Consider the following 13,250-nt stretch of genomic DNA (forward strand, 5'->3'; position numbering starts at 1 on the left):
GCAAAAATACAAATCAAAGCTCTCTCATCCTCTCCTTCAGGAAACCAGCTTCCCCATTCTCTATGCTGACCCGACGAGCCGCGAGGCTGACGTCAGAATCGCAATGACATCCATTAGTCCTCCTCGCTCACTGACGGGTGAAGGATGGCCGTACACACTAATTGTGTCCGCCGCTTGCTGTGCGCTTTTTCCTCGCCACGGCCGGACTGAATGCAGCGGTGCACGCTCCCTCACCCATTTCGCTTTCGCGCATGCAGATTACCACGCCCCACCTCGTGCCATATGTGGAGTAAAAAACCTCTGAGATGGAACGGAAGGAGAGGGAAATGCAAAATGGGTCGACTGCGGCGGCTGTAACTCCGTTATTAATTACTCTTTTCAAAAACTTTTTGCGGCCTTGCGTTCTGGGGGCGAAGCTTCCCAATCACTGAGAAAGAGAATATTTTCAACCGGAGGGTGGAGAGTGGCCCTTTAATACATACTTTATTGCTGTGAAAATTTACCACACACCCGCTTTTCAGCTTTGCTCATTTTGTGTACCAAATATTGCAGAATGTTTTTCCTCACCTGCCTCAGCAAGAGCAGCTGCAACTTCATTCTAAGAAAAGACAAGAAAGTGGTTATGAAGCATCAATTTTTGAGAAAACGTTCCCTTGGGGTATAGCCCAAATGTACTCACTTGGGTCGAGTAGATGTTGCAAGGAGCCCATCGCACACTTGCTCCAAGAGCCACCAATGTTTCAATCAGCACCTGCGGACATGGTCAGAATTGCACACTTGAGCAACAGGTTAAAAAGAAACACAATGCAGCAATGACAGAAAGCACAGCGATGAATTATGAAGCTGAGATTTCACACCATGAGCAACTATGAACACGCTGTATCACAGCATTGTACCTAAGCACGCAGGTCAGGTTGCCCGAGTCTCTGTAAACTCAAAATGCCTGTTCTGATTCAAACTACAAGGCATCCACACATGCCTCGACAGAAAAAAAGAAAAACATTTCTCATTCATGCAAACATCTGCCAGGCATACAATAATCTCTAACATCCTCATGACCCAATGCTCATGTTCCTTGGAAGATGACATTGTATCTGTTCAAGCACAGCTCCAACTGGCAGCATCTGAGCAGAGTGGATGCCATAGCTAAACTTTTCATAACACACCAGGTATATAATGCATACTAATCAAATTTGAACATGACTCAGAACAGTTAGGAATTGAGTGGGTTGCTACATGGTTGCTGGGAGCCAAGCCATCCGAAGCATCAGAAACAACAGTATAAAACACAGGACACTGATATGCAGTCAAGTGAATCCTGAAAGATTACAAATATAAAACAGAAGATGGGGCGAGTTGGTGATCCATTTCGTAGAAACAGTGCAAAAACGCACAGAGAGGACGCAGGATAACACGCTGTTTCTACAGAAAGGAATGAGAAATATCCTGCTTTGTTCTGCTCTGTTACAAGTGATCGTTAACTAGTCTTGTGTGCAGTATGGGTACAAGCCTGGTGGGATACAGCACCATGTCTGAGGAGCAAAATATGCCATTGAAAAAAAGTCAGAGTCGCAAAAACCACGGTGCAGACCATGGCAATGACATCTTATTATACTCACGGCTGTCTGTGCATTGATGTGCGTGCAGCCGACAATCTTGGCACCTTGCAGGGGCTTGTCCTGCTCGGCGCGTTTACGCAATGCCATGATGCCGGGCATCTCCTGCTCGGCGATCTCGATCTCGCGTCGCCCGAACGCCGCCTGGCTGATGTTCTTGACGCAGAATTCGCTGAAGCCCTTGGAGTTCTTCTGGACTTTTTCGCGGGGTGACACGCCTTCATCGTCCGAGCTTGTGTCTGTGTACGAGGCTGCACGGGAGGGGAAAAAAAAAAAAAAAAAAAAAACAGAGAAGATGTCAGTGTTGGTTTTTCAACTGCCGGCAGACACTACTATTACTGTCATTGCTATTTGAGTGGCAAAAAGATAAATTTAAGTTGCCGTGAACCGAGTAAATATATTAAACAAAAAAACGTGTTCAGGAAGTGGACATAGTTCCAATGTGGCCTTTTCATTCCCGGTGAATAGTTTCTGCAAGAAATTAGCCATGTGATGAGGAATGCAGTTTATTGTGTTGTAACGTGACTATATATGGCCACAAGGAAAAATTAACCCACTTCAATAACATGCTACGACCACGCCACTTTCTTTTTTTTAGTGATGACACCCGCCTCAGCCTAAGAATGGTACAATATTAATGCATAATAATAATATGTAGGTGACAATATGTTAAACAATAATCCTTTGTTCAGCCATCTATGAGGCTAAAGCAAAGCTCAATAATAATACACAGCGCATTTGCAAGCAGACACTAAAACTGCTAAAAGAACGCGGGCTTTCGGCTACAGCAAGCAGCATGCGTACCACCTCAATTCTACATCACTCATTAACTGTGGCAGAACAATGTGCATGCTCTATGAAACTGCATGCAACTCATGCAGAGACACAGGGGTATCTTTGAGGAGGTGAATAAGTGCACGCGAAGCAGATTTCGACGAATCTCGCTCATATTTCACCACGACCGTCGCAAAGGCAGTAAAGGACATACTCTGACTTCCCCCAGAGGCAGGCCGGTTCTCGAAGCGCTGCGAAAGATCGGTCTTCACCAGCGCGTAGTCGTGTTTCCGCGATTCCCTGCAGCTCGACTCTCCCTTCATGACGGCGTCTTCCAACCAAACAAAGGCAATTGTGCACGTAGCTTTATCTTCCTCTTCTTCCTCTACTGCGCGCCCACTGAGCGCGGCCGGCACGGCCCGCGATTGAAGAGCCACTTGCGGGCGGCCACGCAGTAAACTAAATTCAAGACAGGTATTCCAGTCTCACCCTAGTTGTTGCCAATTTATGGTGCAGTGTACCTGAGCCAGAATAGCTACTGTTAGAGGGCTATCGCTTTTCCCATTACCAGCTCGTCCATTTTTCTCCTTGTTTATCTGCGTTTTCAGCGGTGCCACGCCAGAAGAGAAAGAAGACCTGGGAACAGCTTGTGCGATGCCTCGTGCGTGGATACCACGTACTGTACAATCATTAGTGACCAAAACAATGTATAAACTATCTCCAAAACGATTTTTCCATTCAAAGATGTCGATCTGAACCTATATGCCAGCTTCGAATTTCGAGAGGTAAAATAAATAAATAAATATATATATATATATATATATATATATATATATATATATATATATATATATATATATATATATATATATATATATATATATATATATATATATATATATATATATATATATATATATATATATATATATATACTGCTGATGCGCCTATACACACTGCTGATGCGCCTCCGTCACGTCAGTAGTGTATAAACACCCTTATTCAACAAAACAGTGAATGACTTCAATGGTCTCACCATACCAATTTATTCTGCAGTTTGGATCGACGTGAAAGATTTTGATAACGCGATTAGCACCATCTCGTTCTTTTTTTTTGTTTTTTGCTTTTTTTGCACGTTCACGTTCCCCGATGTTCTTTGAAAATGCCCACTTTGATGCCACAAATAGCCGGAGAACCTTTTCGATAACCACGCACATTTCCCCTGCCTCTGCGTGTAATAACAGGCACGCGGTCAGATATTTCCGCAAAATTTTCCCCCGCTCAACGCCGGCAGTTGACACGCAGCCGACGGTTAATAATAAAAGCCAGAAAGAAAACCTAGTGCAATGTAGGTAAGCGCAAAATCTCAATATAAGGCTTTATCTAAAATATGCCGCCCACCCATTTTGCTCCGCTCATACAGTTACCCTTCTGCCCCTGTAAAGGGTACTTCGCCTGTGGCTATCTTGTACTGCGAAGAAGCTCACGATTTTCACGGAGAGCGAACCTTCTCCCGGCATGCCTCTAGCTCTGTTAATAGCTTTCGATGAACGACGCAGTAGGCATCATCCAGCAGTGAACACCACCAGGCCCACACAGAATAAAGCGCTGTTTGACCACGAAAGTTGTCGCTCTCACGAACGCAAACGACCGAGCAGTAGCAGAGGCACACGCACTATAAACGGGCCAAGCCATGGTGACAGCCAATCAACCAGGCCGACCCCACCGCGGTGAATAAACACAACGCTGCTCGTTCCCTTCATTTGTGTGTGTATGTGTATGCGTGCGTGCGTGTGCATACATGTGTGTTCGTACGCACGTTAGCACGGTGCTTGCGTGTGCAGCATGCCAAGGCAAATGAACGCATACTTAATCAGTAATACTAGCAAAGGAAGCCGAAAGGACAGGAAGGACATCTTTTCGCTGCCGAGAAACAACACTAGAGTGATGACACGCGCCAATACAAATTATATCAGAGGCTTGGTAGCTGGCTGTAATTGGAATCAATTCGATGGGATGGTGAGGGGCCCTGTCTCGGCGACAGCACTGTGTCGTATCGAGTAGGAAAACATCAGACAAGACCAGACGAACCAAATACAAGTTTAACCGCGGCTACGGCGGTAAAAGCGGGGGGTCGACTCCCCGTTGGGAAACAAGGGCGGGGAGATCCAGCCAGCCTAACGAAGCGGGAATATAAATGGACTACAATTTTACGAAACTAAGTTGAACAGATCAATGAATCTGTGAAGGTTCATTGAATGAAGGTAGATAATGTATAAGTCGGCAGCCAATAACGGAAGCAACATACATGTATTGCACGTGAACATTTCATTACGTGACGGAAAGCAGACGAAGACAACGACATGAAAGGTGGTTATAATGACTGTGGACATAAATTGAGCACGTTCCGCGCAATACTGCCCGCTTTATCTTCCAGTCCACGACAATATTGTATGTATGCATGCATGCATGCATGCATGCGTGCGTGTGTGTGTGTGTGTGTGTGTGTGTGTGTGTGTGTGTGTGTGTGTGTGTGTGTGTGTGTGTGTGTGTGTGTGTGTGTGTGTGTGTGTGTGTGTGTGTGTGTGTGTGTGTGTGTGTGTGTGTGTGTGTGTGTGTGTGTGTGTGTGTGTGTGTGTGTGTGTGTGTGTGTGTGTGTGTGTGTGTGTGTGTGTGTGTGTGTGTGTCTGTGTGTGTGTCTGTGTGTGTGTGTGTCTGTGTGTGTGTCTGTGTGTGTGTGTGCGTGTGCGTGTGCGTGTGTGTGTGTGTGTGTGTGTGTGTGTGTGTGTGTGTGTGTGTGTGTGTGTGTGTGTGTGTGTGTGTGTGTGTGTGTGTGTGTCATATAGGCTGATATGTCAAGTCACTGAAGAGATATCACAAAAAAAAAAGCAAACAGTAAATCGATAAGGGAACGTATTTAATTGTACCATTTAATTTGAAGACAACTGCCAATACCAATCATTATGAGCTTCGATAATTCTTTTAATTTGATGATGGCGATTGAGGGTTCAGAAGACCCGCGAAAACCATTTAAAAATAAACAACGTGCAACAGGGGTTCAAAGAATGAAAGCAAACACCATTATGGAGAAGACACACGACAGGCTTTGGCAAAGTTTTGCAGATCCATGTGACCGTCTCCTACGTCAGATGCCGACGAGTGGCGTCAAGCACCACTCTCCAGCCCCAATCAAAGCCGAAACTTTGTTGTCGAGCAGCAATTTTGTTGCAGCAAACAGCTCCGGAGCTTATGATGGCGTATTAAACAATGATGCGCAAATTCCTCGGCAATTCGAGCCGGCGTCGCATGACCGGCCGGGCCTCCCCCCTCCCATCTCAACACCACCGGCTGCAATACCACATTATTAATATAAACAGCGCGAACACGAAAACAAGGGACAAGAAACAAGAAAGCCATATATACACCGTCCGGTTTGTATAAATAAGAGACTACAGGAACACTGTAAAAACTTGGAAATTAGAAAGGACAAAACGTTTCTGGTATCCCATTGCCAGTCATGTGAAATAATGAAGAAGGAGAAGAAGAAGTGCACTCCTAAGTTTGACAGTGTTAAGATTTTATATCGCCACAAAGAGAAGATAACGAGAGAGATAGTGGAAGCGTATTTTATTTCAACGGACAATAAGTGTGTCAGCAAGACGTCTCTTGCTCTTTCAAGCAAAGAGGTGCCTTTTTTAAGTGATTTTTTAAAGTAATTTTTATGCAGCAGGTGAACCCAGGGGTTTTTTCACGTGACTGTTTCGTTTTCTTCATGTTTGTTTTTCTGGGCCTTGGAGTAAACGGCTTAGGCTTAGTTGTGAGTCAGCGCATGTACTGTGGCTTTCTTGTTTCTTGTCCCTTGTTTTCGTGTTCGCGCTGTTTATATTAATAATGAATAAGTACCAACTCGCCCAACAAAGTATCTTGGTATGCAATACCACAATCACTTTTAAAACCGGAGACAAAAACGGTTTTACTTCAAAAGAAAAAAAAAGTGCATAAAACAATATATAACAAGTTATTCCATTAATCCCGACTTTTTGTTCCTACAGAGGAAAAGAGGGAGCAGTTGCCCGCAGTCCGGGCTCTACACAGTAACGGCATGACCACTACCGAATGCTCTTCGCGTGATTACGCAGAGAAAAAAGAAACAATTCATTACAGTATGCTCAACCGAGCCGAGAGGCACTGCACCAATAATTAAACCAGCTTGCTCTTTATACTTAAATCGCAGAGGTGCCTTAATGAGATTCTACACCAGATAGGCAGGGGGAGAAAAAAGGAACCCGCTTTGGCGCCACGGCAAGGCAAGAAAATTTATTACCCCCTTTCCACCCCCCCCCCCTCCCTCTAGTGTTCTTGATTGCATTTTTTCCCATGGCGCATATTTCGCGCCAAAATATGCGCTCCCGTTTTTTATGGTGTGTTTGTATGATCATGAATCGATGCATTGTTCCACTGCGGACAACACCATAAATCATAAAGCAGCGATAAAATAGCTGAATTATTTTTTTACTCTTTTTCTAATTCCTTTAGACTCGCCTCCCTCTTCACGCTTCCAAGGGATTATTTCACAAAACTACTCGAGCTCGAGATTATTATGTGTCGAGGAACATAAATCGGAAAATAAAGAAACGCGCGCTGAAGAGCGCAGCAGTAGTAGTTACCGTCGAGTCCTTGAGAGGTCGCTCCTTTCAAGTCGTCAACGAGAAAAATGAAAGCTTATCTTTATGCTCATTTTTTTAAACCTTTGTTTCACGTTACGTTCGTTGGGGATTGCGAGCCATTATTTACAGGCACTTATCAGAGAGATTAAGAGCTCGTAATATTATTCTCTATATTTCGTACCTGCTCGCTGCGTGCGCCAGTAATAAGGCTCTGGAGCTTAGCATTAATCGCCCGCGTGAGCGAGAAGGCTGTCTGTTAGGAATATCAGGGTAAAAAGGCGAAGAGGATAATGCGCAAACAAGGCCGAGGTAGGCGTCGTAGGGAAAAAATGACAATGACGTCGTTTTCAATTATGAGACGATAACATTCTCCACGCCGTATTTAAAGCGAAAACAACGAAATCAGGCGTCCCTCGGTAAGCGCTAGATAGCGGTGGACGCCCATGGCGATTTCCAGGCAAAACTGAGAAAAAAAAAGAAAAAAAAAAAGAAAATATATCAAACAAAAGGTTAAAAATAATTTTTGTATCTAAGTAACAAGCGTTCAGACGTGATAAGAAGTGACTATAGTGACCAAATTCGTGTTCGCGTCAGATATATAATTCATATTTGCGACAATGACTGAACAAAGAGAAATTTAACCCAAAATTATCTCTAGCTATTTCAATGTGCGCGCGCAAGACGGGAGCCAGAGAAGTTTAAGGTTAGCTACATATCTCTGAAGAAACATTCGTTCAAGTGCTAAAAGTACAGCAATGTCTTGAACGCAAGATGGAATGCGGCGGGTGCAAAAAAAGTTGCGAAATAAATCCGAAGAGCAATCAAAGCCCTTTTTCACAGAGGCGTAATCACACAGGCGTAAGCGTCAACGTAACAAACCTCCTAGCTAGTATTTCTCTAAAACGAAACCAAATGAGCGTACCCTCATCATCGTACGAGTGGTTCTCTGGCGCGAAACCAATAGTGGGATCATTTTCCTACCAGCACTTTTTTTTTTCTTTTTTGAATTCAGGCCATGATGCAAAGAAAGGGAAGCAGACCCAGTGAGCGGGCACAATGCAAGGGTCGTCGTTCTACACCACGAGGCAGGGCGGCCAAGGAAGAACGCGAGGAGGACACAGTTGCCCGCAGAATGCCGAGGGGAAGGAAACGTGCCCTGCCGCTACAGAAGTGTGCCCAGGAAGCGGGTCGGTCACGGCGGCTTCTGCCTATCGGTAGGAACCCTCCCTCCTTCCTCCTCTGCTCGACCGAGCAGTGAAAGTGGGCGGAGGTGGTGGTTAATTACTGCGGGGCGGTAGCCAGTGGAGCAGTGGAGTGAGACAGCCCCGGAAATACGGGCGGACGCGGGCTGGTCACCCGCCTTCGGCGACAGTTAATCACTGGCCGCCGGCTAATGATCGATCATAGGCCGGTTCTGCGCACTCCCTCGACCCGATAGCTGCTGCTTAGGCATGCGGAAACAGCGGTCGGCACGCCATGAATGCAGACCTTGCGATGCGATACTGCGCAGGCCGCCACACGGGGAGTGGCATACTGCCGACACCACTCCCGATGAAATCAATTCGATGAGACCTTGATTGAGCAAGTAGTGCGGAATAGCATATCACGAAATATTTGAGGGTATAGACAAGTTGATGGCAGACGGCTCAGCAGACGGGCAGCCGCGACATATGAGAATAATAAGATGTTTCTTAAAGAAATAGACGTAATTAAGAGGGCATAATTATCCTTTGATCAAGAAGAAAATGATAACTGAAATTTATAATTAAAGAAAAATAATAAATAACAAAAACAATTCCACTCAGTAATTCGGGATAGAATAGCGAAGAAGACGCAGGACGGCGCGGCGGCGGCTTTGTGCGCTTTAGAAGAAACAGAAGCCCAATTACGACGGCCGCAGTTATAAAGAGCACTCGCTTATTACGAACGAGGGTGGAACTGCCGTGGAAATGCGCACTAGGGCTATAGCACTCCGCCTCGGATAAAGCGAACAACCGTGACCGCATCGTTCGGTTATAGCGAAGTGCGGACCCGGAGACTCACCATGGCAGTAGAAATACGCGCACTTCCCACCGATGCAGAGACTGAAGAACACCTACCATGGAGAGCGCTCATACGTGACCGTTGAAGAGCGATATAGGCGGAGCACATGTCTATGAAAACCATGCTGTGGCGTATGCGACGAAAAATAAAAAGAGAACTACACATACGTCGGTAAATGAGCTACACATCACTCTCCCACGCTGCACATCTATTGGAACACAATGATTCTCGGACTCCCAGAAAGCGACGCTCTGCAGAACGCAAATACGGGGCCAAATGCACGTCATCACGACTTCTATCCAGCTGGTAAACGAACCGCAGAGAATAACCGAGGCAGACTTCAGCGTAACGTCAAAGACGCCGAAGAAAAGAAACATGTATAAAGTGAGGTCAGAACAGACCCAGAAATCACGTCCAAATCGGCGCACGCACTTGCAGTTTTCAAAACGCGAACGGTCTCGGCGTCAATGCGAGCGACATATAGGATATGTATATAGCAAAGGAGCGCTTCTTTTCGCGCACATTCTCGTTTCCCGATGTTGTACTTATTGCTCACACGTATACTGGAAAAAGAGAACAGCTCGGTCAGGAACGCGGCCCCTCGGATCGATAGGCACGACCCGCAGCAGGGAAGCGAATTCAAACCACCGCAATATACCTTTGGCTCAATCACATTTCCGTTCGATGAAATCTAATATGCTCTGCAGCGCATTCACAGGGCCTCGATAAGATACTCCCCATCCCGGCCCACTTCCGCTAATTTATTTTATTGAAAGGAAGAAGTAGAGGAGCACAAGGCATTGAAGTCTGGGTTCGTTTCGGAAGCACCAACTTTTGCACTTCGGTTGTATGCGTTCCAACAAAGCCTAAAAGAGTGGCCCAGGAAAGAGAGAGAAAGAGAGAGAGAGAGAGAGATAGAGAGAGAGAGAGAGAGAGAGAGAGAGAGAGAGAGAGATTGTGTGAGTGTGACTGGATGACTGCGTGCTGTACGAATCAAAATAGAGGAAAAAGTAGTGAATAATAGAGGAACGAAGTGAGAAAGAAAGAAAGAAGGAACGGTACAAAGCAGAGTGCGAAAGGAACCAAAGCCGAATACGAAATGAAAACAGTGTCCCACCTTTCATTCTTCAAATGATAAAGGAAATTGGGAAGAAAGAAAAGAAATAAAAAAGGGGGAAAAGGAACAAAAAAAAATGAATACAGAATCAAAAGTAAATTAAAAAAAAAGGGAAATAAAGGTTAACGAAGTAGAAATGCAGCAGTGTAAAACAAAACCAGCAAATTGGAACTGTCTCGAATGCGATATAAAGTGAACGATGCGAAAAGGAACGAGAAAGGAAGAAAAAACACGAAAAAGGGGGCATGGTAGGAAAAACAGCGCAACAAAGGGGAATAATACGACGCAGTGGAACAAAAGTGAATGAAAGGGAATCGAGATGTGTGGCGTTCGGGAGGAAATCGGCGGCGATTTAAGGCAGAATGTTCGCCCGAGCTCTACTACACAGGCGATACTTGCTCGAGGAGCTGGCGAAAACAGAAAGCGGCGGAAAAAAAAGCACTCGTGTGGGCTTCCGGAACGCCACTTCTTCCTCCGTCCATTTGCGGATCTCTCTTCCCGAGACTGCGAAGCTCTCGCGGGACATCGCGGAAATGCTAACGAGGTTCCGGGGGCGTGATTTCGTACTTTGCGAAGCGTATAGGTTGACGGCGAAAAGCCCCCTTGTTCGGGCTTTGCGCTATCAGTGTTTCTGTGAGCTCTCCGATATAGAGAGAAAGCGAATGAACTAAGGGCCTCCAAGGCCGTTTCAGTAATCCTCCAACGACACGGTGATTGCAAGGCTACAGGGTCGCGTTTTAGTCGCTTCTCACTTGATCGCTGGCGCATTTTGCCGCCGTAGCCTTTTGTTTATCTGTAGGGACAGAGCACGCCGAAGATGGTTCAAGCGCCTGCTGAAGCCGCTCGTTCTTGATACAACTTACGAATCGTTTCGTGACGGCTTCCCTCTTTGTCATGTTTTCGTAGTTGTTTGAATGTTCTCTGCTGAACTTTACTTTAAGTCGATTACAAGGCTGCCAGTTCGCAAGCTAGTTCACTTGCTCGCTTTATCGCTTGTTTGTTCAATAAATTCGTTCAACTGATTGATTGATTGACTGATTGATTGATTGATTCTCAGCATATTTCTTACGAGATATAACAGATATCATCGAGATTTGGAAGCAACGACATACCGTGATCAGGAATTCCCGAAAAAAAAAAAAAAAAGGGAACACGTCTCAAGAGTTCATAAAGAAGAAAGATCTCTTCATGCCTTTCCATCGTGAGCGCCGGTGGCCCACAGCAGAGCAACGGAAGAGAAATGAGAGCTGTTCGTCTCCCGCCACGTCCTCCTTCCTTCGTAAACCCTCTGAAGTCAGAAGATGTCGGTGCATAAAGCGACTGCAATGGAGACGCTCCAGTCATGACGATAGCAGCTGCTTTTTTTTTTTTTTTTTTTCCCTGCGAAGTATGCAGTTCCCGCCTTTTGTGCGACATTGGGCGCCCGATCTCTAACGTCGCCTTATCGACAGCGCAACACTCTCTGCCGACACAATTGCAAAAGACGCGCATTACCGTTATCGACCGAGAAGTTTACACCGATGATGGCAATGAGGGCGCTCGCAGGACGCGCCGCTAATTCCGCTGCACCATGGCCCAGAATTGTAGAGACGTCGCTTAATTGACCCTTTGTCAGGCCTTTCTTTATTTCCTTTAAACCGTCAGTAAAGAAAAAGGGGAACATTTGAGAATCATAAACAGAGCCTACAAAACACTCTGTACATACATTGTATTACTGGAGCATCACCGATCCATGACGGGCGCCTCGATGCCTCGAACGTGACTAGCCCTACTCCGGGTGCGATATAAGAAGCGGAGGAGGCCGGCCTCCCATGAGGCCAAAAAACTACACGAGTCAAAGCAGCTGGGCAGTGCCAAGGATGCGAGAGATGCTTCCCCGCCTCTTCATGATCCGTGCGAGTTTCTCCACACAGACCGCTTTTTTTTTTTCGGAGAAAAGTTGCCCAGCCGCAGAGAAGAAATCCTGATCGCCGAGAAATAGAAGCAGGAGAAAGGAACAACATGGACATGCAAGGACTAGACCCTACAAGAACCAAATAAAGAATGAAATGAGCTGGCTCCAGGGGACGTGAGATGGTGATCTCATTCGTCCCGGATGGATTCCAGAGTATTTGGCACTCCTGTTACGGACCTGCACTCCCCTATAGGAGCTCTCATTTTCGTTTTCCCTCGTGTCTGGCAAGGCTTTAGCTATACAACTTATCAGGAATTCAGTGCAGCGCCTCTGAGTCCGAAGTTCCTACCTCTCAATAAAAGAAGCTCTAGCCTCATGTTAACAAAGCATTGTCACGCTGCCTTTATTGTTTGGCATATAGCGTGTCTTATTTTATGATCGTATCGAGAATCGCTTTCCAGCAATATATATTCAAAAACCTCGGAAAACCCAAGAGGCTTGCTCCTCAGAAGTTGTCAACATTTCGCTGCATTACTTCGTGGCAGGTAAGAAATGGCGCCGAGAGCATTTCAATGCCTTTTTGCTCGGATACCACTGCACATATCTAGTAGGACTGACTTAAGGCGCCTGTAGGCATTGAGCATGTGCAAAAAAAAAAAAAAAAAGAGAAGAAAAAAAAAAGGCGAGAACGCAGTACGTGCATTTTTACGCCGGCCGCAGTGCCCCCTTACACGTGTATATGCCCAGAAGGCGAGCCATGGCAGGAAGAGAAACGCAGCCGTGGCTGGCCAAGAAGCTTTGGGTCGTGTAGCAGCAGTCTAAGCTTTTTTTGTGTGTGTGTTTTTTGCGGTGCAAATCCTACTCGTGAGACGCCGACACGTGCGTATACGTATCACTATTCCAGCAGTCAGCTATTCGTCAAGATGGCGGCTGTGACGAGCTTGTTAGCCACGCTGGCGCGTTGGTCCGTCGGATAAGCGCTTATGTTGCTGTAGCAGTCGCCTGCCGCTAATGCTATACGTAGACGAATGACGTCTCTGGCCACCAGGTGGTACCATGCGCCTGTCCAATGAGCCTTAGTCCAACACCACGCCATCTTGTCACGTTTTTGTTTTTGCTTTCTGCACCGGCACGCGCTC

At 46.0% G+C, this 13,250-nt stretch overlaps 1 protein-coding gene across 6 annotated transcripts in view; it reads right to left on the reverse strand.

Moving 5' to 3' along the window:
• The window catches only part of LOC146178322 (S-adenosylhomocysteine hydrolase-like protein 1), a 266,939-nt gene that overhangs the window by 21,263 nt on the left and 232,426 nt on the right, over positions 1-13,250 (reverse strand). For all 6 annotated transcript variants that reach the window (XM_084578136.1, XM_084578133.1, XM_084578134.1 and 3 more), the window contains 3 exons: positions 1,620-1,867; positions 680-751; positions 568-598 (listed from right to left, as the gene is read on the reverse strand). In XM_084578136.1, the coding sequence (XP_084434262.1) occupies positions 568-598; positions 680-751; positions 1,620-1,867 (351 nt within the window). The remainder of the gene's footprint in view (positions 1-567; positions 599-679; positions 752-1,619; positions 1,868-13,250) is intronic.

Source organism: Amblyomma maculatum, chromosome 9 (assembly GCF_055883805.1).
Source record: "Amblyomma maculatum isolate TAMU_Amacu chromosome 9, ASM5588380v1, whole genome shotgun sequence".
NCBI lineage: Eukaryota > Metazoa > Arthropoda > Arachnida > Ixodida > Ixodidae > Amblyomma > Amblyomma maculatum.